General features: G+C 42.8%; 1 protein-coding gene across 8 annotated transcripts in view; it reads left to right on the forward strand.

Moving 5' to 3' along the window:
* Window positions 1-23,626, forward strand: part of ARHGAP26 (Rho GTPase activating protein 26) — a 451,541-nt gene that overhangs the window by 39,248 nt on the left and 388,667 nt on the right. For 2 of the 8 annotated variants that reach the window (XM_024575338.3, XM_045183875.2), the window contains exon 1: window positions 91-614. The exons of 4 other annotated variants lie outside the window; for them this stretch is intronic. In XM_024575338.3, coding sequence (XP_024431106.1) covers window positions 461-614 — 154 coding nt within the window. In that variant the 5' untranslated portion in view covers window positions 91-460. Of the gene's footprint in view, window positions 1-89; window positions 615-13,561; window positions 14,244-23,626 lie in introns of those variants that run through there. 2 more of the 8 variants (XM_024575344.3, XM_053912482.2) reach the window with 2 other exon arrangements.

The following is a 23,626-nucleotide window of genomic DNA, read 5'->3' on the forward strand; positions in this document are numbered from 1 at the left end:
CTCTGGAGACCGGGGGGGTCGGGTTGAAGCGGGTGAGCTGATTGGTCCGAGTGGGATTAGGTCATCGCTAGCAGGTTCGAGCGGCCCGTACGCCGGCGGGGCGGCCGAGGCTGCTGTGAGAGGGCGCTCTTGGCTGCTGGAGAGCTAAGGAGCCAAGGAGGCGGGGAGGCGGCGGCCGCATTCGCTCGGCACCTCGCTCGCTTCCCGGTGCCGCTGCAGGTTCGCCGCTGTGGTTCCCTGCTCTCCTGCCGCCTCGTAGCGCACCGTAGCAGCCGGTACCCGGCTGGATTCGGGAGTAGTGCGCCCAGGCGGACACCGCGCGGAGGGCTAGCCAGCGCCACACCTGTGGAGCCCGCGGCCGTCGGGGTGCGAGTCGGGGTCCCACCGCGTGTGTGCTCGGGACTGCGGGCCGCCTGGGCCCCGGGGGAGGCGCGTCCCCCGGCTGGGCGCCTTGGACACGATGGGGCTCCCCGCGCTGGAATTCAGTGACTGCTGCCTCGACAGCCCGCACTTCCGAGAGACGCTCAAGTCGCACGAAGCGGAGCTGGACAAGACCAACAAATTCATCAAGGAGCTCATCAAGGACGGGAAGTCCCTCATCAGTGCGCTCAAGAGTGAGTGCCCCCGAGCCCGGCGGGGAGGGGCGGTCGGGCGGCGCTCAGCTCCGGGCGTCCGTGCGCCCGGCTGGTTTCTTTCCTCGGGGCTCTGAGGGATGGGCGTAGATGCTTGTATGAGGCGGGAAGGCTACGTAAAATGGGCGAGCCAGCAACAACCCGGTGGGGAAGGAGACCCGTCGCCCAGTCGTTTGCGTTCTGGAATGGCTGGGAGTTGACCGAGAGCGAGTGCTGCTCTGGGGCCCCACGGGTGGGTGTGAGCGGCACGCAGGTGTCCCGGAAGTGGGACTATAGTGCCTGAGGCGCTGCAGCCTACTGGGAAACCCCATCTCGCGGCTACGACTCTGGCTCCCTTGGGCAAGAGTTGCTCGCCCTTGGGTGCCCAGCCGTGGGAATGGAGCGTGCCTTGCCAAGGGGGCGCTGCCTCTCCTCAGAAAAAGGCGGCTGGTGACTGCTTCGCTCCTAGCTCGCAGCTTCAGCCCGCTCAGGGCCGCCGGGTTTCCCGAAAGGCGCAGGAGATGGGCTGGGTGGAGTGCTTGCTTAGCTCCGGATTCTTTGGAGTATTGGCAGCCAGTAGTCCCCACATCTAGAATCAGGACCATGTACGTATGCAGGTCCTGATTCTTGTGTGTAGCAGAAGGTGATTGGGGTGGGACTACAGAATCAAAGTGTTCCTTTACTCTAAACCGTGGGCGAGGGTTTAAAAATAGAATGGACATATCCTGACTTCCCCCTCTCCCGCTCCCTTGCTCTCCTTTTTACCTCTCGCGCTATCCTTGAAAACTGAAAGGGCTGAGAAGGAATGTCCTCGGTCCTCGATCAGAAAAGAGAAGTTTAAACTCATCCTTTAAAATTCTGCAAGCTTTTGTAAAGCCATTTTTGCTTGTTTCCTTTTGGTGGGGGAGAAATGAAATTTGCATTCTGTGTATGATTTTCCCTTGACTTTTGCAGAGCCAGAGAGTTTCTCCTTCCGGCCAAACAAGAGTGCTCTGGGGATGAGCACCTTGGATTGTGAGATCCCTTTTGGTGCTTTTCGGTCATCCCTTTTAAAAATAGTTCAGTCCATCTTTTAGTTTTGAGAATCAGGAATAATGTGAAGGAAGAGAGTGGAACTGTCTTTGACTTTACTTTTCCTGACTCTGTGATGAATTTCTTAATAGGTGATATCTTTCAGCTCAGAAAGGTTGCTGTTGGTAGAGTAAGGGCCTAGCTGTGAATTTCCCCCAGGCCTCTTTAAAGGAGCCTTACAGAAGTCAAGTGCCTGAGCAGTCATTTGTGAGCCTGTTCTTTTTAAAAATGAAGAGGGAGACAATGGAACCCCAGGGCAGCAGGTGCCAATCTTTTAGGGTAAAATAAACATAGAACTGTGATGGGATGAGGCTCCTCAGAGGCTGGAGACTGTGACCTGAAGCATGCGCTCAGATTCTTCCTTTGTCAGTCATCAGGGCCATTCTGGGTTCAGGGAATACTTGACCCCTGGTTTGGAGTAAGTTAGGAGCCCATTTATAGATTGGGCCCAGGAATTTTGACTGACTCTCAGGCCTGCATTAATTGGGCCCCTCTGCTATATTCAGTGAACATTTCAAAACTGTGCCTGCTGCGTGCTGAGTCCTGCCACAGACATGGAGGATGTTGCAGTGAATATTCTGCCCCGGGGCCACAGGGACTTAGTCCATGCCAGTCACTGCTTCATATGAATTATCTCATGTGCTGTTATTCTTTTTAGCAATGAGAAAACAGGCTTGGGGGAATCACTAGCCCAGAGCCACACTAGCAGCAGGGCTTAGTTTTGAACCCAGGTGGTCTGAACAGGCGATGGAATTATTGCTGATGCAGAGCTCTTAATCTGGCCCCATCCCACTTGTCCAGAGTGCACCCTCCGGACCAAGCCTTCTGGAAATTGGATTTGCATTTTGTATCTCAGCCTTGAATCTGAAGAGGGTGTATGTGTGTGACTGGCAACTTATTTGCCTGCTACAATTTTTTTGGGGTGGGGTTAAGAATTCTTTGGGGAGGAGGAAACAATGCAGTAATAGAGTTTAAGAGTTATTGAGGTTGTCTAACAATGCATGAGCCCTGTAACTTGGGGGAAAGAGTTATGTGGAACTAGGTGTTCTAATCTTTGTATATCAAGAATACAGCTCTCTAACTGTACTATTCTACTGTTAACTACTACTTGAACAGGTCATGTGGCCTCTTAAAATAAAGAGAGTGAAGTTGATAGATGACTATTTCCCAGACATTTTGTTATAATTAGGTGCTTACTACATTGTATACTATAACTATATTAGTAATTGTGTATTGTTTTTCTTTGGATGATACTTATCAATACTGTAAATGTAAAGCCAGTGTTTTAAAAAATATAGTTATATAAGTAACAGTGGTTTAGATGATTTATAATCTCATTCCGCTCTAAAAATTTTATGGCTTTATTTTATAATTAGTTTTTACAGTGGTATATAGGTTTTATTTGTGTGTTAATATGAGACAATAGAACTGGCTTCCAGGGATTGTCAAAATTCATCTACATCATTACTATTTCTACTTTACAAGTGAGGAAACTGAAGGTCAGAGAGGTTAGTAAACTGCCCAAGGTGACACAGAAATTAAGTGTATTTAAAAATTAACTACATTTAAACCCAACTTGTCTGATTCCAAAGCCTGTGCACTTAATCCTGAAGCAAAACCATCCTCAAGTCAGTTGTCTCTTGAGTCCCCTTGAGAATCTGATAAACACCGTGGACTCCATAAAAATGAACCCCTGAAATCTTCGCCCGGACTCTAAACTTATGGTCTGCACACGTAGAAGTTAAGCAATAAAGTAATTTCAGAACTATCTTTTTAAATACCCTGATTTTGGAGATAGTTCTCATATGATGTGCATTAGTGCTTCTGAGACTCCCAGTTACTTTTTCTGTGCTGATTTGTCCAGGCCTTTTCTGTGGGCACTTATTCACGCAGGACGCTTTCCCTGACCTGATTGATCAGTGTCTCAGTGAAAAGGATTTTGTTTTTAAATCTCTCTCTCTCTCTGTCTCTCTCTCTCTTTTTCCATGTAGAAACAGTAGAGAGTCGAGATGAATTTCAGACTTACAGAATTAAGAGTTTTAGAAATTCCTGGGTTCACATCTTAACCCCATTACATACTGGGTGACTCTGGGCAAATCACCAAGCCTGAGCTCCTCCTGCGCAACGTGGGAATAGCCACACTCACCTCCAAGGGTGGTTGTGAGATCTAAACAAAACTGTATGAAAAGCAAATACAGTAGCTTGAGCTGGTGCATAGCACTGCTCAATTAATGGTAGTTGTATGATCTTCCAGCATTCAGGGTTGTCAAGACTTGGACAAAAAGTCACTTAAAAGCAGAAGGATATTTTTTGGTTTGGATGTAAGGCGTTAGGCCCTTGCTTCCTTCATGCCAGTTATTGGTAACTTAAACAGTTGTGTATGTATTAACTATTGGTGGGAAGAATCCTGGTAATATTTGTATAAAAGTTGTGGTTATGCCAAAAAAAGCACCATTAAATTAAAAAGAAAAAGTATAAGTAAGTCTCCTAACATCTTTCCTGTTTCTATTAACATTCTGGCAGCTTAAATTTTCAATCTGGCTAGATTAACTCCCTGCCTCAGTGCCTGGGCTGGCTGCCTCTCTCTGCCCTGTAGGAAAACCTTGCAGAATACATTGGACTTCATGTCTGGCTGTCTCATGGAGTCGGTGGCAAAACAAATAGTTTTCTCCTAGATGGTGGTGACCAACTTTAGGCACAGAGTTCTTGATTGGAATTCCGTAAGTTGCTTTCTCTCCTTCAGGGGAATTTAAGTAGAGGTGAGGTCCTAAAGACCGAACTGTGTCCCAAGGCCTAGAAAAGCCCAGGTGTGCTGTTGTGTTTCCAACCCAGGAGAGGGAAATGGCTTCATTCTAGTTCATGGGTGTTTGATGGATGCAAAAGAGATGACCAAAACAAGACTATGAATCGAGCCTCTTCTCAGTGAGCTTTTAGTCACGTTGGGGCAGGGTGTGTGACACTGAATCGAGCCTTACTCTTGAGTAGGTATTCTTTTGTGTGATGCTTTTTTTTTTTTTTGCCAAGCAAAATTAAGTGACTGTATTTGAGCCCATAGTTTTCATGAGATGTTTTGGAGATGGCACAAGTTTTTAAATGCATTCTTGGCAGTTAATAATTCTGAGATCTCTGACCTGCATCACATTGCCAAGGCAAACACAGTGAATTTAACAGAAAGTAGTCTAATAAGAATGCCAGGAGCCTTGTTTATTGAGCACTTACCAAGTGCTCCACTCAATGCTAAGTGTGCACATTGTCTCATTAGTCCTTTCACCATCCTTTGAGATGAATTCTTTTATTTTTCTGCAATTTAGAATTGTGGTAACTTGTCTAAGGTCACACAGCTAGGAAGTTGTACAACCAAGTTTTGAACCTGGCAATGGACTACCTGGCCTTCCCTTGAACATAACACTTTGGTGCTTCAGTAAACACACTGGCAGTGCAGATGCAAATTCTATATAGACCTAGACCTTAGAAAGGAGAAACATGCAGCCGGTGCTAGAATAGCTGAGAATATTGTCCCACCTCAGTTGTTTTTCAGAATCTAAGTCCTGAGTAGCAAGGAATAGCCCATACTTTGTATTGTGCTCTGAAGTTGTTTCTCTCTCCGTCATAGGATTAAAGAATAGTTGTAGGCTGGAGGGGCAAGTGAGGGTTTCCGATTATCTCTTGGCTTCATAAAAGCAATAGAAGTTCTCTTTAATAGCATTAATTTTTTTTATTAAAATTTTATTGTGATATAATTGGCATATTAGTTTTGGTGTACCACACAGTGACTTGATAATGTATATATTCTGAGGTCATCAGCATGATTAAGTCTAGTTAAGTCTGTCACTAAAATTACAATTTTTTTTCTTATGAGGAGACTTTTAAGATTTATTCTCTTAGCAACGTTCAAATATTCGCTACAGTATTAACTCTAGTCACCATGCTATACATTATATTCCCATGATTTATTTATGTTATAACTGGAAGTGATTATATTTTAACTATGTAAAAAAAGCATCAAGCAGGGAGGCCAAAACACTCCTGAGTCTGATCCTCTTTGCTCATTAAAACAAGAGTAAAAATATTGACATCAAGTGTTGAGTGCTTTAAAGCACGCCATCTTTTTGTACTTTTTAAGGATTTGATACAGGCTTTTTGCAATAGTGAGATGAACCCTTCTTTAATGGCATAGACTCTCAAAGGATGTCCAATGCCAAGTTGCTTTGTTTAGGAGGAGATTACTCATAAAGTCCTAATGGAACAAATGGGTGTGGAGTTAGATAGCAAAATATTTTTCCCAGTTCCTTTACTTTGCTTTAACACCTTGCAAATAAAAGGGGAAGAAAAAGGATTTCCTAATTATTTGTAAAAGGTAATAATTTGCAATACTGACATTTGAAGTATTACACATACAAATATAAACAATAACAAATTAAATGCAAACAAGATTTTATAGTTTTTATATAATACTGGCTTTTAAAAAAAAGTCCTTTCACTTAATTCATTCTGCTCTTGATTGCATTGAATAAATTGCATCTAATCTGTAGTTCTCAACCCACTGATTGAGTGTTAAGCTCCCCTCCTCCCCCCTTTAAAAAATAATTAATAGACTTTATTTTTAGAACAGTTTGTAGGTTTCCAGAACAATTGAGTGGAAAGTATAGAGAGTTCCCATAAAGCCTCTCACATCTATTTCTTCCTATTATTAACATCTTGAAGTAGTGAGGTACATTTATTACAATAGCAATATAATGTTATTAACTGAAGTCCATAAATCACATTAAGGTTCTCTTTTTGTGTTGTACGTTTTATGGGTTGGGACAAATGCATAATAACATTTATTGGCCATTACTCATCTCCTGCACCCAGTCCTTGGCAACCGCTGATCTTTTTGCTGTTTCCCTAGTTTTGCCTTTTCCAGAATGTCATAGTTGGAATCACATGGTAGGTAGCCTTTTCAGATTGGCTTCTTTCATTTAGCAATATGCATTTAAGTTTTCCCCATATGTTTTGTGACTTGATAGCTCATTTCTTTTTACCACTGACCAATTTTCCGTTGTTGGTATGTACCACATGAATGTCTTCATCTATTGAGGGACATCTTAGTTGCTTCCAAGTTTTAGCAATTATGAAGAAAGCTGATATAAACATTTCTGTGCAGGTTCATGAGTGAACATGTGTTTTCAGCTCACTTGGTTGTATACCAAGGAGCACAATTGCTGGATCATATGGTAAGAGTGTGTCTAGTTTTGTAAGAAGCCGCCAAACTGTCCTCCAGAGTGGCCATACGATTTTTCATTCTCACCAACAGTGAATGAGAGTCCTGTTGCTGCACATCCTCAGCCACGTTTGGTGTTGCCTGTATTTTAGATTCAGCCATTTTAATAGGCGGGCAGGGTGGTATCTTATTGTTTTGTATATTTGTAATTTTCTAACAATAGGATGTTGAGCATCTTTTTAATGTGCTTATTTACCATCTGATTATCATCTTTGGTGAGGTGTCCAGATCTTTTGCTCGTTTTTTAATTGGGTTAGAGTTTCCTTATGCTAAGTGTTTTTTTCCCCCCTGTGGTAACATATACGTAAGACGAAATTTACCACTAATACTATCTCTTTCCAGAACATTTTTATCATACCAAACTGAAACTGTATACCCATTAAACGGTAACTCCCCATTATTCGGTCCCCCTAGTATCTGAGGTAAACCTCTATACTACTTTCCTTCTCCATGAATTTGACTACTCTTAGTACCTCATATTAGTGGAATAATCCAGTATTTGTCCTTTTGTGTCTGATTTATTTCATTTAGCCTAATGTTTTCAAGGTTCATTCATACTGTAGCACATGTCAAAATTTCATTCCTTTTTATGGCTGAGTATCTTATTTGTTGAGTTTTAATTACCAACACCTATCATTGAGAAAGACTGTTCTTTCTCCTTTAAACTTATAAAAAAGGTATTTTTTCTCTATCTTCTCTTTTTTCCCCTTCAGAATGATCTCTAACACTCTGAATTGATAACCCCGATTTATCATAGACGTCTCTCTCAGGAGCACTGTGTTTGCCCTGGCCTGGTGGCCCCGTTGGCTGGAGTGTGGTCCTGTACACCAAAAGGTTGCAGGTTCCATTCCTGATCAGGGCACATACCTGGGTTGTGGGTGTGATCCCTGGGTGGGGTGCGTGCAGGAGGCAACCAGTCCGATGTTTCTCTTTCACATTGATGTCTCTGTCTCTCTCTCTCACATACTTTTTCTGTCTCTAGAATCAATAAACATGTCCTCTGGTGAGTATTAAAAAGATTATGTTTATGGTTATTCCTTTCAAAGTAGCCATTTGTTTCAGATCAACATATTTTCAGGGAGTTTTTTAAAAAGCTTTGTTGAATTATTTCATCAGTTTTTAGTGTATAATTTGGTAGTTTTACAGAGTTCTGCAAACATTACCCCAATCCAGTTTTAGAACACTTGTATCACCCCAAATAGGCATTCTCCATTCTCACCTCAAGCCTTAGACAACCTCTATTTACTTAATTATTTTTCTTTTTTGAAGCGTGAAACAACATGGATTTATTACTCCCTGTTCTACAGGTCAGAAATCCTGGCATAGAGGGACTGAATTCTCTGCTTTTGGGTCTCAAGAGGCTGTCAGCTTTTATATGGAGGCTCTGGGGGAGAATCTTCCACCCAAATCATTTCGGTTGTCTACAGGATTCATTTCCTTGCTGCTAGTCAGAGGTTCCCGTTCTCTTGCTGGATGTCAGCAGGGACTGCTGTCTGTGTTTTAAAAATTTTTTTTAAGATTTTATTTATTTTTAGAGGGAGAGCTAGGGAAGGAGAAAGAGAGGGAGAGAAATACTAATGTGAGAGAGAACATTGATTGGTTGCCTCTTGTTTATGCTCCTACTGGGGACTGAACCCGGAACCCAGGTATGTGCCCTGACTGAGATTCAAACTGGTGACCTTTCGTTTTGTGGAATGACACTCAACCAACTGAGTTACACCAGTCAGGGCTCTTAAGGAGCCACCTTCCTTCTCGCGTGGCTCCTTTATCTTCAAAGCTAGCAAGAGTCCCCAAAGTCCTTCTGAATGCTCACTCCAGTCTCTGATTTCCTCTTCTGCCACGGGCCAGAGAAAACTCCCTGATCTTAAAGTACTCTTGCGGTTAGATTAGGCCCACCTGGATAATCCACCTTTTTGATGAACTGAAAGTCAATTGATGAATTCCTTTTGCTGTGTAACGTAACAGAACCATGGGAGTGATAAGTATAGCTCATCATATTCACAGGCTTCCCTGCAGCACGTTCCGGCAATACCTTCACTGCTTTTATTCCTTGGAAAGGGCAAACCCTTACCCCAGGGCACTTGTTCCTCCCTTCACTTGGAGGACTCGGCACTAGACCTTCCCTCACGCAGTTGGTTGCTCCTCATCGTTTCATCCTCCATCAAAGGTGTCCTCAGACAGGCCTTCCAAAACTGCCCAGCTGCACCCCTGTCTTACCCTGCTGGTCAGTGTCGACCATATTTCCAGTCGTAGTTTCTTCACACATATATCTACAGCTCAGGTTATTTTGCTAACTTATATGTTGATTTATTTTTGTCTGCCTCCCCTAGCTTCATGTAATCCCCATGAGAGCCTTTCTCTGAGTGTCTTGCCTTCCACTACCTCCCAGGCCTGGTAGAGCCCTCTGCACTTGGTTGGTGCTAAGTAAATAATGCTTGAATAAATGAATGAATGATTGAATGAATGGGACAGTGAATTAAGTCTAACTTAAGGGAATCCTCATAGGGAATACTTCAAAGAGTTAGTCTAAATATATGGCTTTGTGTTTTCTGAAAATTTAAGCTAACTTGAATCATACTGTATGTGGTCTTTTGTATCTGGCTTCTTTCACATAGCATAACATAATATTTTTAGATGCATCCATGTTGGAGCATGTACCAGTGGCTTGTTTCTTTTTATCGCTGAAGAGTATTCCATTTCGTAAACCCCGCTTTCACCAGCTGATGGACATTTGGGTTGTTTCTATCTTTTGGCTCTTATGCATAATATTACAGTGAACATTTGCATACATGTCTTTGTGTGGACATATGTTTTCATTTCTTATTTCACTTTTTACTAGGAGTAGGGTTGCTGGGTTGTATAGTTAATATATGTTTCATTAAAAAACAACAACCACCCTGTCAAACTGTTGTCCACTGCAGAAGCGTCACTTAAAATTCCCCCTAGCAGTGTGCTAGGGTTCCAGGTTCTGCATGTCATCTCCAACACTCGTTCTTGTCTGTCTGATCTGTCTGTCTGATTGGTAGCCCTCCTAGTGGGTGTGAAGTGTTATCCTCATTGTGGTTTCAATTTGCATTTGCCTGGTGACTAATGATGTTGAGCATCTTTTCATGTGCATATTGCCCATTGGTGCATTTTCTCTTCTGAAATGTGTATTCAAATCTTTTTGTTGGGCTTGCAATTTTTCCCCTTTGTTTCATAAAACTTTTGATAGTTAAGTGAAGAGCATTCAGTCCATTCATTTTGCCTTCATTTGGGGACTTTTTGCTTCCATTTGCTTCAGCCTCAGATGCATTTGACCGGTCAGTTTCAGATTCCCTGGCTTAGGAAGGTGATTCTTAGGAAGCTGAGGTTCAGGTTTCTGCTCTGGTGAGGCCAGTCCCTCTGAGCAGAGGCCCAGGCTGCTTGTCCTAATTCTGGTCAGAGTAAGCTAATGATCACAAACCCCATGAATCGACAAAATGAGAATGGGTCAGGGAGGAACTGTTACCACCACTGAGCTATTGGGGAAAGCAACCCACGAAGGTGACTTTGTTATCCTGCCAAGGCCATTGCATTTTTAAAAGTTATCCAAGGGAGGAGTGCCCGTATAAAGCTAACAGTCAAAGTGGTTTTTCTAGATTTAAATTTCTGACTGACCCTAGTTTTAATTTTAAAATTATAATCCAGAATGTTTCAAATTATGTGGGTTTTTTTGCCATCAAAAGAAGGCTTTCATTAACAAATATGGAGCCCTGCTTTGCCCGTACCATGCCCTCTAAGCCCTAGACTAGAGTAAAGGCTTTTAGGATGGCAGGAACAGGTGCGGAAGTCCCGAGGAGGGAGAGTGCATGGGGCGTTTGGGGACCAGCAGGGAGGCCAGTGTGGCCGAAGCAGAGTGATGGCAAATGAACAGGGAGGGAGTCCAGGAGCCAGGTTGTGGGGATCTTGAGTCCTGGAAAGGACTCTGCATTTCATCCTAGGTGTGATGGGCAAACATGGGAGGCTGTGACATGGTCCTCTTTGTGTTTTTGAGAGATCATGGGGCTGCTATGTGGAGAACAGGTATAGTGTGGGGCAAGAATGGAGACCAGAAGACCAGTTAGGAGGCTGTTCTAATAATTAGGCCAAGTAAGAGGCAGAGGCACCTTGGACTACAGTGGCAGCATCAGAGATGGTGGTTGGATTCTGGGTGTTTTTGGAAGTAGAGCCCACAGGATTTGCTGTTTGATTAGATTTGTGCTGTGAGAAAAAGAGAAGTCAAGAATGATTCCAGTGTTTTTGCCTAGAGCAATTATGTGAATGATGGTGCTATTTTCTGAAATGAAGAAGTCTTGGGGAGGATTAGGATTGGGGGGATAATTAACAGTGTGAATGAATGATGTAATCTTATAGTGCAGAGACAAAAAATTACATAGATAGTTTATGAATACAGTCTTATTAAAGCATCCAGGACTATGGAAATGTACAGAGTAGAGCCCCTTTCCTAAGGTAACCACTGTTAGCAGGTTGGTGTGCTTTTTTTCCTTGTCCTTTTTCGCTGCATGTTTGTTTTTTTCATACATGGGATTATACTATATGAATTGTTCTGTTCTGTTTTTCTAATTAATACCATGTTTCAGAGATCTTTCCTGTTAGTGCACATACATAAGTGCATTCTTTCTAATGACTGCCGAGAGTTCTGCTATGTGGAAATGTAGCTTATTTACCCAGCCTGCTGTTGAAGGGTGTTTGGATTGTCACGGTTTTTCACTATTAAAGGAAGTGCTGTGGTGATCACGTGCACACCCACCTTTGTGTGTGAGTCCCAGTATTTCCATGGGATAGAAGATTTCCTGAATCCTTGAAGATTCCTCAAAGATTCCTCCAGGTGGAATTGTTGCCAAACTCCAATTTTTACCAGCTCTTTGACACTGTTGTTTAGGTCCTTCGTTTCCCTTAGCCAGTTGATATTTGGTGCTCTTTTTGAGTTGGTTAGATTATGTTTCTGAAGCTTAACCTTTGGCTTAAATTGGAAGCATTCTTAACAGAACAGGCCCTACTGTTAGGCACTGACATGAATTCTAAAAGAAGCAGGGGATAGAAGAAAGTGTGTGTGTGTGTGTGTGTGTGTGTGTGTGTGTGTGTGAGAGAGAGAGAGAGAGAGAGAGAGAGAGAGAGAGAGAGAGAGAGAGAGTTACAATTACTTGGCTGTGTCCTTGGACCTGTCTGGTATCTTTTCTGAGCTGCAGGTGCTTACAGATAAAATGGGTGATGGAATGGGGCTTTGTCCATATCTAATGGGATATTTCAACCTTGAATTTCAGGGACCAAGAAGGAAATCACATTTGTTAGGATGAGAAAACAACATTAGTGGCCAAAGGAGTGTTTACAAATTAGAGTCACTGGGGCTTACACATTTTTGTAGAAACCCAGAATGGAGAAGCAGAGGAAATAGTAAGGAAAACAGCTTGTCAGTGTGTGCCAGAAGCTGTCACGGCATGTTTATATCTGGCTCATTTCACCTTGGGTTGGAAGGCACAGAGTACTGCAGAGGGTGAGCTTGGAGCCTGGGCAGTGGTTGCTATATTTAGAAAGAGGAGATTCCTGAGGTTAGAGTGGTCCGTGTGTGCCTGCGTTTTCTCTGCCAGATGGACAAAGTTTGAGGGGCTTGGGAATTCTGAACTAAACCTTGTTAACTGGCTGGCCTCTGGGCCAAGCCAGTAGCTACGCTTTGACACCTGCTGCTCCCACAAAGGAAAAGAAAATAAACCATATTTCACATGGTTTGTAAACACCGCAGGTAGATTTCAAAGCTCATCTGATCTCCCTGTCAGATTTGCTTTCAAGTTTACTATGGGCTAATGTGAACACTTTGAAAATATGAACTGGCTCCTCCTGTTCTTCAGGTAGACTTTAGGTAGATTTCCAGGCAGATCAAGTTGAACTTGAGGCAGTTCCTGCGCTGCCGAGACTGTCAAGCAGATAGAACTAAAACCTTAACAGATTCCTAAATGCGTATTTTGTTATTACACTTGTGGGTCAGGTGTAGAAAATGATTAGCAGTTGAGCAAATAAAATAAAATAGGCATTTTTACTTTAACTTACAGCCGTGTTTCTTTTAAAAAAGTTATCTAAGTAGATAACACGTATAAATGGTATACAATTCAAAAGGGACTAAAAGGACTGTGAGTATCCTTTCAATTCCTTCTGTCTCCTGATCCCTAGCTCTTCTACTGGGGGCAACATTTTACCAGTTCTTATATATTTTTCAGACCTAATTTATGCATTTTTCAGCAAATATATTTATGTGGGTTTTTTTGGTAGCATGCCTAGTACAGTGTTTTGCGTGTATTTGCAATGTGAACTATTTTAATACATTTTAGGTATTATTCTACATTGGCATGTATAGAGCTCAGTTTTAGCATTGCATTGTATTGCACTGTATGGCTATGACGTGATTTATTTGACCAGTCCCCCTGATAACAGACATTTAGGTGATCTCTAGTCTTTCACTGTTACAAGCAATGCTGCTGTGGACACCCTGGCGCCACCCATCAAGGGCACATGCGTGAGTAGATCTGTAGGATGAGTTCCTAGAAAGGGAACTACTGGGCCCAAAGGGTATGTACATTTTTTATTTCAATAAATATTTCATAGGAGTGTTCCTGAAGAGTTCTGTGTTAACTGAATTTTATTAATTGTGATTTTAAAGTAGGAAGGAAACTCATTATTTAGTTTATAACAGAGTGGCCTCTGTAATAAAACAATGCTTAGAGTTTCTCCATTTTCTACTCCCCAGTCTGTGTGTATTGTTGACTCTGGAATTAAAAGCCACAACAAGATCATTCCCTAAAATGAGACAGAGTGTACCAGGAATCACTTGAACTTACGGCCCCAGAGAACTTGTTTGTGTTCCGAGTGCGGGTGCTGTTGAGTTTTTATCTCTGTGCAGCGTGTGCGTTACTCAGAAGTTTGGCAGGTGTTAAAGGAGGGCAGTGACCTACCTTTGGTGACTGGAGATCGTGCCTTTGGGCCAGTAGGCACACCTTGCCTATCAGTGAAGCTTCTCTGGGCAATGGAATTTCTGGGGAGTGGAGCGGGAACAGAGCATTTTGTCTGACGTCTCTCTCTGGCTGCCTGTCCCGCAGAGCTTAGCACTTCCCCCAGTGGAGGACAGGGTTGTGTCACCTGTCCTGTGTGGTCTCTATTCCAGTGCCTGTGACCGCTCATGTTGGAGTGGAGGCTCCTGGTGGTGGGTTTCTGGGACAGGGCAGGCACAGTTCCTGTCTTCTAGAGGATCAGTGTCTTCAGAGGCGGGGCGGCACAGACAGCCCACAGTAAGTACGATTGCTAGCCCACAGTATGATTGCTAGCAGCCTAAAAGGGTCTGTGGAGCAGAGAGCTTTGGGAAAGGCGGGTGAAGGCTTATCAAGCAGTGTTCCGAAAATCAGTCATTTAAAACCACCCCTGTTGTTTTTGTCCACCTTCGTTACTATTTATTTTCTTTGAAAGAGTGTACTTATTTAAAGCTATATTTATTTCAAATGGGAACTTTATTACATTCTGAAATCATTGGTTTAATATGGTTAGCATTATTTTTTCCTAAAATATCTTGAAATAATCATTACATTGAAAAGTATTTGTCAATGTATTGTGTAAAATAATCCTGTATTTTATCAGTGATTTGAGCTTTACTTGGCTTACCAATGTCCCAAGGCAGAAGTGTGTAAGAGAATGGACCATCTGGCCATCCTCCTGGGGAGGGGGTGCTGACTGTGCTTCTCAGAGTACAGGTATTGGGGTAGGTGGCAGTGCACCAGGGGTTATACAAAGCTAGTGGCAGTGAGTATACTTTGTTGAAAATCTGTCTTAATGGAATCATTATTTGAATGTTCAGTCAAACACTGATAAAATATAGTGGAGAATGCAGGTTTCTGTGGCATATTTGAGATGTTCGGTGCAGGTGAAGAGGCCAACGTGTAGCTGACAGCGGACAGAGGAGGCAGGAGTCTGGGGCATCTCCAGAGTTTCTATTTTAGGTCTTGGGGGAATGGCTAAACTGTGTGCCACAGGAGAAGATCTGTGGTGTAGGGTCTGGAGCTACGTCAGCTTGTCCTTGCTGAGTTGTTCCCACGAGACATGCAGGTGGAGGCACCTATAAGGTGGTGGGAAGCACAGGTCTGCTGCTCTGGAGAAGATGGGATTACTGGTGTAGATTTGGGTCTCACCAGGTGCTATTAGAGTAGAGGCCCAGGCAGTGGTTCTCAACCATAGCTGCCCATTGAAATCACCTAAGGAGCCTAGGACTCATCTCTGGAGATTCTGATGTAATTTGTCTTGGTTGCAACCTGGGCACTGGGAATTTTAAAAGCTCCCCAGGTGATTCTGATGGGCAGCAAAGGTGAATAACTACTCATACGGAGAGAAGAGTGGAGGCCTAAATCCTGGGGAATATCAACAGGCAGCAGAAGAGGTGGGTAGAAGAGAGTTGGAGAGACTTTTGCTCTGGTGACCAGGTGTGTCATCCTGGCCAGTTTGGGTGAGAGCTTGCCAAAGACCTTTGGATTTGACCTTTGGAGGTGAAACAGGAGAAAGCAGTGGAAGTACAAAGGTGGTAAATACCCACTTTACTGTTGTGAGGAATACATGAGAGAAATTGTAGGTATTGTGCTTAGCAGGGTAAGCAGATGCACATAAGTGCCCTATAATTGGTTGTAAGATAGTGGATCTTAAATGTGAATATGTATAAGAATTCCTCCAACAGTAGATTCGCAGGCTCCCCACAAAGAGATTCTGATGGATGAGTCACGTATGAGGTCTGGAAATCTGTATCCTTTCAGTTCCCCAAGGTGACTTGGCCAGAGCAGGTCCTTGGACCACACATTAAGTCTCTGCAGGCCCATAGAGAATCTACATAAACCGTGTCTGAAATCCTTTGTCTGCCCTTAGCATGCATAGCTATCAGCTCACCTCATGTTGGGACATTTCTTGTAGGAGTCCTTATGGCAGATCAAGGAATGATGGGGGATTGTTTTGGAAGAGCACAGATTCTACCCACGTCAGAACATCTCAGCCGGTGGCTCTACACCGGCTCTACACATGCGATCCACTTGTTCCATGAGTTTAGCCTGTGAGCTGGGCTGTTTCTGTAGCATTTGGGGGGTGGTGCAGCTCCTGAAAGGAAACTTTATGCTCATGGGCAGTCACAGGGCAAACGTTTTCCCACAGTAAGTCTTGAGTACTCTTGTCAGGGTTAAAGTCATTTGGGGTCAGAGCCTGTAATTATGTTGCACATTTTTTTTTTCTTTAAAAACATTCAGGAAGCATAATGAACTGGCTGAGCTGTTGCATAGCTTGAGTGTACACAGTGTCTAGGGAAGAGTAGAAGAGAGATTGGCTGATGGCTCCGGAGGGTGAGGTGCCCCGAACCCGGAGAGAGCTGACCTCCTGCTCAGGCCTGGAAGGTACCCTCAGGCAACTCATTTCTGGCAACAGCTCCTCCTTATCTCTGTTCTGATCTTAGCTGGTTCTCAACCAGCTGAGGAAGGTGACAGAGCGGACCACAGCCCTGCTGCCAGTGGGACCCTGGGGTTGTAGCTACCAGGAGACCCGTGCTGCTTTTTCCTGTTGTTTGCTTCTTAAAAAATTCTGTGGGCTACTCTTTTCAAAGACGGGTTCCTGGTGTTTGTTTCTGACTAGTGTGTCGAGATGTTTGACACAAATCCTGCCCTGGGCTGTTTAGCCAATAGATCATCAGCTTCACTCCTCCCACTGGGGGCATTGTGGAGGCCAGGCAGGCCTGGGGATGGGTGCCTCCACATCTGTACCTCGCCTAGCTCTGGCCTTGCCCCACTGCCTCTGGTCTGCTGGCCAGGCCTTGGAGGCCTCAGACAGCTTTGCTTGCTGCGGTCTCCTGGCCCTCTGACCGAAACCTCCCTGGGCTCAGTGTGCAAGGTCAGCAAGCTACCATGTTGCCAGCTCCATTTAGAGCTGCAAGATGGTTCTCTCTCTGGAAAGAAATCCTGTTTCCTCTTTACATAGCCGGCAGGTTTGTAATCAGTTCCACAGCAGGGAAGCTCTGCTCCGTTGCATAGAAAATTGGAGTGGAACTGAAAGCTTTTGGCCTCAGTGTCTTGGGACATGACTTTGGCTTGCTTCTCATCTTCCCCACCTCTTCTGGCCAGCATTACTTCACACCATACTGAAATGAAAAGACAGTACAACAGGGCTTGGGGTTTTGTGCTGGGAGCAGCACAGAGTTCAAGCAAGAAGATGATCACCAGCTGAGGATAACTTAAAATTTACTTGTTTTCACAAGTCTGGGTTCTGAATGCTGGAGTCTCATCTTACCTTTCCCCTCCAATCTTCTTTGAAGAAAGAAGATTGAAATGTGTTTTGATGGTAATCTTCAATGAGAAACTTGTGAAATGTTATGCAGGAAAAGGATGACATGTGTCTTAATGTGACACCTCTAGCAGTCATATTACTGAGCTCCCCAAATGTGCCATTATGAGGTTAGGCAGTGGTGGGTGGAGACCTTGGAGGTCCTTCCTTAGGATTCTTTTAAAATAGCTTAATGAGATATAATTCACATACCACACAATTTACTCATTTGTAATGTATAATTCGTGACTTTTTATATATTCACATAATTTTTCTTCCATCTCCTTAGTTAATTTTAGAACATTTTTATCATCCTCCAAAGAAAGCCTGTACTCCTTAGCCATCATCCTCCATCCGTCCCATCCCCCCAGCCCTTAGCAGCCACTTCCTCAGGATTTTTAACCCATGGCCCAAAGTGTGGTGCGCTCCTGTCTCCTTTGTCCCTTAAGATTCTGAAGCTACGTATCCTTTTCCTTTGCTGCCTTCAGATAATTTGTAGCTCCCCAGATTTCAATGCCAGGATTTGTGTATCTGGCAGTCCATTTTTCTTTATTTTGTTCACCTTTTGACAGATATGCTAGTGCAGCAGGCCTGTTTCACACTCATTCCTGAGTGCATGTAGGTCTCTGGTGAAAGACTTCTTTACTCATGTCTCTTAATTCTGATCTGGCTTGGGAGAGAGTACCATATTTTTCAGACTATAAGATACACTTCCCCCCAAATTTGGGAGGAAAATGGGGGTGTGTCGTATAGTCCAAATGTAGCTTACCTGGCTTGCTGGCTGGGGGTGGGGGGGTGGGGGGGGCGGCAGCAGCAGCGGAGCGGGGTTTTTTTTTTTTTTTTTCCTATTTTCCTCCTCTGATACCTAGGTACGTCTTATGGTCCAGTGTCTCTTATAGTCTGAAAAATACGGTAATTTCCTGGTGACAGTGGGAAGAACTTAACTTCCAGTAGGAAGACACAGTGCTTTGAGCAGAAGAGAGGAACTTTTTTTCCTCCAGAGGAAAAAAATTACAGTAGTATTCTGATTGGGGTAGCTACATTTTGATGGTTTCAGATATAACCATTTTTGGAATTAGTGATAAAGAAGTAAGTTTCTCATGGCTGAAATGGCAGTGGTTTGGGGGTTATCTAAGGTCTTCACATGAAAGTCCTTCTTTCTTATTGAAGGCCTGTGCCGTTCTATGAAATTCCAGCCCCAGTGTAGATAACATGTTCTCCACCATTTATATGTTTTCTCTTCCTCTCTTTGCTTTCCTCCCATCTCATTTTTGCCCTCGCTTGCTTTCACTGTGTCTGCCCTTCTCCCATCACCATCTTGCCTTGCCAAAAGACCAAAGAAGGGACTGATCTCTGACCTCTTGATATGGGAAAAACAAAGCCTTTAGTAAATGGAAGTGACCTGAAACTGATTTCTGGAGTTTTAGGGTGATAGCTAAAAAGACTCCCAGATTTGAGGTGACTGTGAATCTGAAGAAGTCTGAGCTCTGAGTGGTCCCATCTTGTAAAAAACACTGTCTTGGGCCTCCTTTCCTGTTACACATCTTGTGTTACGTTTCAGAGGTGAAAGGACATCTCAGAACCAGGGTTAGTACAGAACGTCCTGCTCCCTCGTGAGCTGCATTGATGGGGAGCATTTAGATGTTTATTTTCTGCTTCTCTGATGGGACCTGATGCAAGTCTCAAGTTTCCCATTTTAATTATTGAGGTAGGGAGATGCTATTAAAATTGTCTGTAACAAAGTAGGTCAGTGATTTATATTTCAAGAAGATATATTTGGGGACATGAATGAGAGCATCTTATCTGGGTTAGTTGAACAGTTGCAGATATAATTATGTATTTATAATGCCAATTAGGGACCTAAAAACCTATTTGGGATAGGTCAGGAAACTGGGTATGAAATCTGAGTCTTTGCAGGTATTTCATCTAGACTCTTAAGAAACAATATATTTTGGACAAATTTAAAGGAGACAGGGATAAGATGGCTTATGTCCCCATCCCTCGAGCTGCCAACCCTGCGGTCATAAAGCCATCAACAGCAAAATAGCAGGGTGTTCCTCTACCTGCTTCTGAGACCTATGTCCCCAGTGTTTCTTATCACATAGGCTAATGATTAAAAAAAAGTCAAGCAATCCAAAAACAAACTTGTATTTTTTACATTATACAGATAATGCGTGTTCATTAGAGAAAATTTAGAAATTATAGATGAATAAAAGAAGAAAGTGCAAATTACACTAATAGTATTAGTTGGAGATACAGTAGTCCTTCTTATCCTCTGGAGGTGTATGTTTCAAGACCCCCAGTGGATGTCTGAAACCATAGATAGTACTGAACCCTATTTATACCATATTTTTCCTATGATAAAGTTTAATTTATCAGGCACATTAAGAGTCATAACAATAACTAAAAATATAATAATTACAATATACTGTAAAAAAATTATGTGAATGTGTTTGCTTGTGCACACCCCCCCCGCCCAATCTAATAACTGAGAAGTCTACTATGTTTTTAATGGGCTGGGAGCCTCTGGATAAAGGGATGATTTATGTCCTGGGTGGGACAGTGCGGAATTTCATCAGAATGGTGCACAACTTAAAACTTATGAATTGTTTATTTCTGGAATTTTCCATTTAATATGTTTGGTCTGTGATTACTGTAGATAACTGAAACCACAGATAAGGGGAGACTCCTGTACTCATTTTGGTTTTATAGCCTTTTCTACTCAACAGGCCATAATCATCTTTCCATATCATTAACCGCTCTCTAAGATTTTTTTTAGTGGCTACATAATATTCCAGGTATGCCACATCCATACTTTTTAATTTTTTTAAATATGTTCATTGATTTTTGAGGGCGAGGAAGGGAGAGAAGAAACATCGATGTGAGAGAGAAGCATCGATTGATTACCTCCCATGTGCTCTCTGCGGATTGAACTCACAACCCAGAGATGTGCCGTGACTGGAATCGAACCCACAACCCTTTGGTGTATGAGAGGATGCTCCAGCCAACTAAGCCATACTGGCCAGGGCCGTGTCAAGACTTTCTGAACTGACGGCCTACGTTTGGACAGTTAGGTTGTTTCTCCCTCTTTCTCTCTTTCTCTTTTCATGATCATTAACCAATCGATAATGATGGTCCTTATACACATGCCATTGTTATCTCCTTAAGATAAATTTACATAGGCTGCTCTTCCATTTCTTTCCATATCTTTAAGATTCAGCTCCCAGTTCTCTGTTCCCTTCTTTTTTCTTGCTGGTTGAACAGGACCTTGGAGACAAAGAGTAGATGTCTTTTCAGAATGCTACAGAATGAAGAGTTCCATGCATTGAAAGCCTGATGTTAAGTTTATGTGAACCATAGTAGTAATAGAATAGCTATAGCCGTTTAACTGTTTGTCTGTCAGACCTTTTGTTAAGCATTTTATAAACTTCATTTTATTGAACCTTCACAATCTTATGCAGCATGTACTAGTCTCCCCATTTATAAATTAGAAAACCAAAGTATAGAAAGTAAAAGTAAGTCATACAACTAAAAAGAGTTGCAGCCAGGATTTGAACCTTGGTCCAGTGCCAGTCCCTTTGCTTTTAACCAGTGCCATGCTGCTGACTATATAGTCTTAGCTCTGTCCCTTAAGTCTTGTTTCCTCACTTATAAAATGGGAGTAGTAGTGCTCACTTGAGAGCATTGGGAGACTTAAATGACTTAGTGTGTGCAAAGCACCTGATACAAAATTACAGCAGGTAGTGCTACTGTAATGACTAATTATTTTTGTCTTTTGAAAAATAGCAATAATATAAAAATTGTCTTTGTGCAGTGTCTACATCTGAGTCTCTGGCTTTTTCACTGGAGTTGTATTAGGAGTTACTTCTAGAATTTAGACTTCATTAGCCCAGTCAACAAATATTTAGTGGCCTCCAACTATGTACTAGGCATTGATCTAGATATTGGGCACATAGCTCCGAATAACAAAAAGTTCTGACTCTCATGGAGCTTATATTTTAGTGGGCCAAGTAAGCAGGTGAACAGGAATCTTTTAGATAGTGAGAAGTACCGTGATGGAAATAAGACTGAGAGTGATGGGTGCTGGAGGCAACTTGAGATTATGTGGTCAGAGTGCTCCTCCAGGTAGCTGAAAGGCATTAGTTGTGGGCACACACTCAGTGACTGTGGCTGTTGGAGGTTGCAAGTGCTCACTTGTTGGATAGGGTGTGTTGGATCATATTTTCTTCCCTTTGTATTTCCTCTGTTTTCTTAGTACCATTTTTGCTCATTGGACTCATGATTAGCCAAAACCACAGTGATCTTGGTCAGATAGAATCCATTCCTCACATGGCAGGTAGACTGATGTTTAAAAAAAAAATTGACCTTATTATGTCACACTTGCCCCAAATTTCCCAGTGACTTCACATGTCACTCAGAAGACAATTTTAACTTCTTTAACTATAGCTTAGGTATGACAATGCTTCTGCTTATTTTGTAGTCTCCTTTCTGACTGTTCTCCCTTTGTGCTTAAGCTTCACTGGTCTCAAACTCTGCTAACACCCTGAGCACTTTCCAGCTGCAGGACTTGCCACTGCTGTTCTTTGGAATGCCTTTGCTCCACGTCTGCATGTGGCTGGCCACTTCTCACCCTTTAGGTCTCAGCCAAAGGCCCCTTAAAGACTCCTCCTCTGACCACTTGACCTAAAGTCTTACATATTGTCTCTTCCCTTCTCTATACTATTATTCTATTTTATAGTCTTCATAGTACTTCTCACCCTCTAACCTTCCTAGTCCATGTTGAATGATGTCACATGTCCCTTCAAAGAGTCCTGCTTGATCACTTGACTGTGTGTTCTAAAAGCAACTCTCTGTCCCTGCCCACAAGCATCCCTTGATTCTCTTGAGATTTTACTTTACCAGATTCCACCTTGGACAGATCAGGTGTGACTGCTTGATTGGATGGTGATCCCATCTATCTTTGAGGTAGCAAAGGAAATGATGAGTTAAAAAAAGCAAGCCTCAGAAGAAAGAGTTGATTAATGCTGTCACCAGCCTCTTCTTTCCTTCCCACTCCTTTGCCTTTGCTCGCTCTTCTCTTAGGTCTCTATTTCTTTGTCTTTACTTTTATCAGGCAGAGGAAAGAAAAGAGAACTCTAACGTTTCCATATCTGTGTCTTAAGCACCAAGAGGCAGCCCAGATCTCCTTGGCTGGGCCTGTTAACCTTCTATGAATTGATTCCTTTCATAATCTTCACACCTAGAAGAGAAGGACTTATAGCTGACTCTTAAATCAACAAGACTGTTTGCTCATGTTTGAATAGTATAGTGTATATTTCTCCTTCATAACTCTCCCATTTAAAAGGTGTTAAATTTTAATAATCATTTTAGTTATTGTCCCACAAGTGGAAAGGCACCCTTGATAAACCTCATAATCAATTATAAAAGACTTCTCATTTTCCTCTAAAAAGACTAAGAAAAACATTTTCCCCACTTCTGTTCATACAGGCTTCTGTATGTTGTTTGCTGACAGTGTTTCCATGCTGGAACCACATCTCCTGGCCCCCCAGTAGATACCCCCAAGTCATAGATTCTGTACAAAATTTTTCTGAAACCCTGTAGTGACTTTTATAAGATTTAATACCAGTTCATTTGGATAATTCCATGTGGACAAATGGGCCTCAGCAGGAATTCAGCCAACGAAAGAGCGTTTCCCATACAGCCCCCTAAGATTTAATCCTGGATTCATGCTAAATAGAATTTAAGCATGAAAGTCAGTCTCTTGTCTCTGTCTCTCTCATGGGGTGTGGCCTCTGTTATTTGTGGCAAGCCAGTCATTCTTAGGTATTTGATTTAGGAGCACGCAGGGAAAGAGAAGGAACAGCATCATGTCTCTACCTTTGCACACACAGATGTCCTATTTGGTGACATCTAAGCACTAGAGACTCACTGACACACATTTTTTTCCTTCTGCCCCTGCAGTGTACTGAGCGTGCAGGGATCTGCTAGCACAGTTACTTCTAAAATGTGTTGCTAAATGCAGAAACGTCTGTCTCTGCTGATTTCTCAGTTATTGGAAATTAGTTCATGACCTGGAGACAGAGAGCACTGTGGCTGTGCCTTCATTGCCGGAATCCTTAGAGGTGGCTGTGGAATGAGCAGGGTTTTATGGAGGATTCAAGAAAATCCTGAACCTAAAACACAAGCCGGCCTGTGTTTTTGTGCTTCATGCCTTTCATTCCCTACCAATTTCTGCTATTTTAGTAAATAATACAAGTTCTCTCTGTGTCACAGTTTTTTCTGTTTTTCTATTAAGCCATTTTTGAAAGTGTTTTTAATCTGTATTGTTTTGGGGAAC

This window comes from Desmodus rotundus, chromosome 10, assembly GCF_022682495.2.
Source record: "Desmodus rotundus isolate HL8 chromosome 10, HLdesRot8A.1, whole genome shotgun sequence".
Taxonomy (NCBI): domain Eukaryota; kingdom Metazoa; phylum Chordata; class Mammalia; order Chiroptera; family Phyllostomidae; genus Desmodus; species Desmodus rotundus.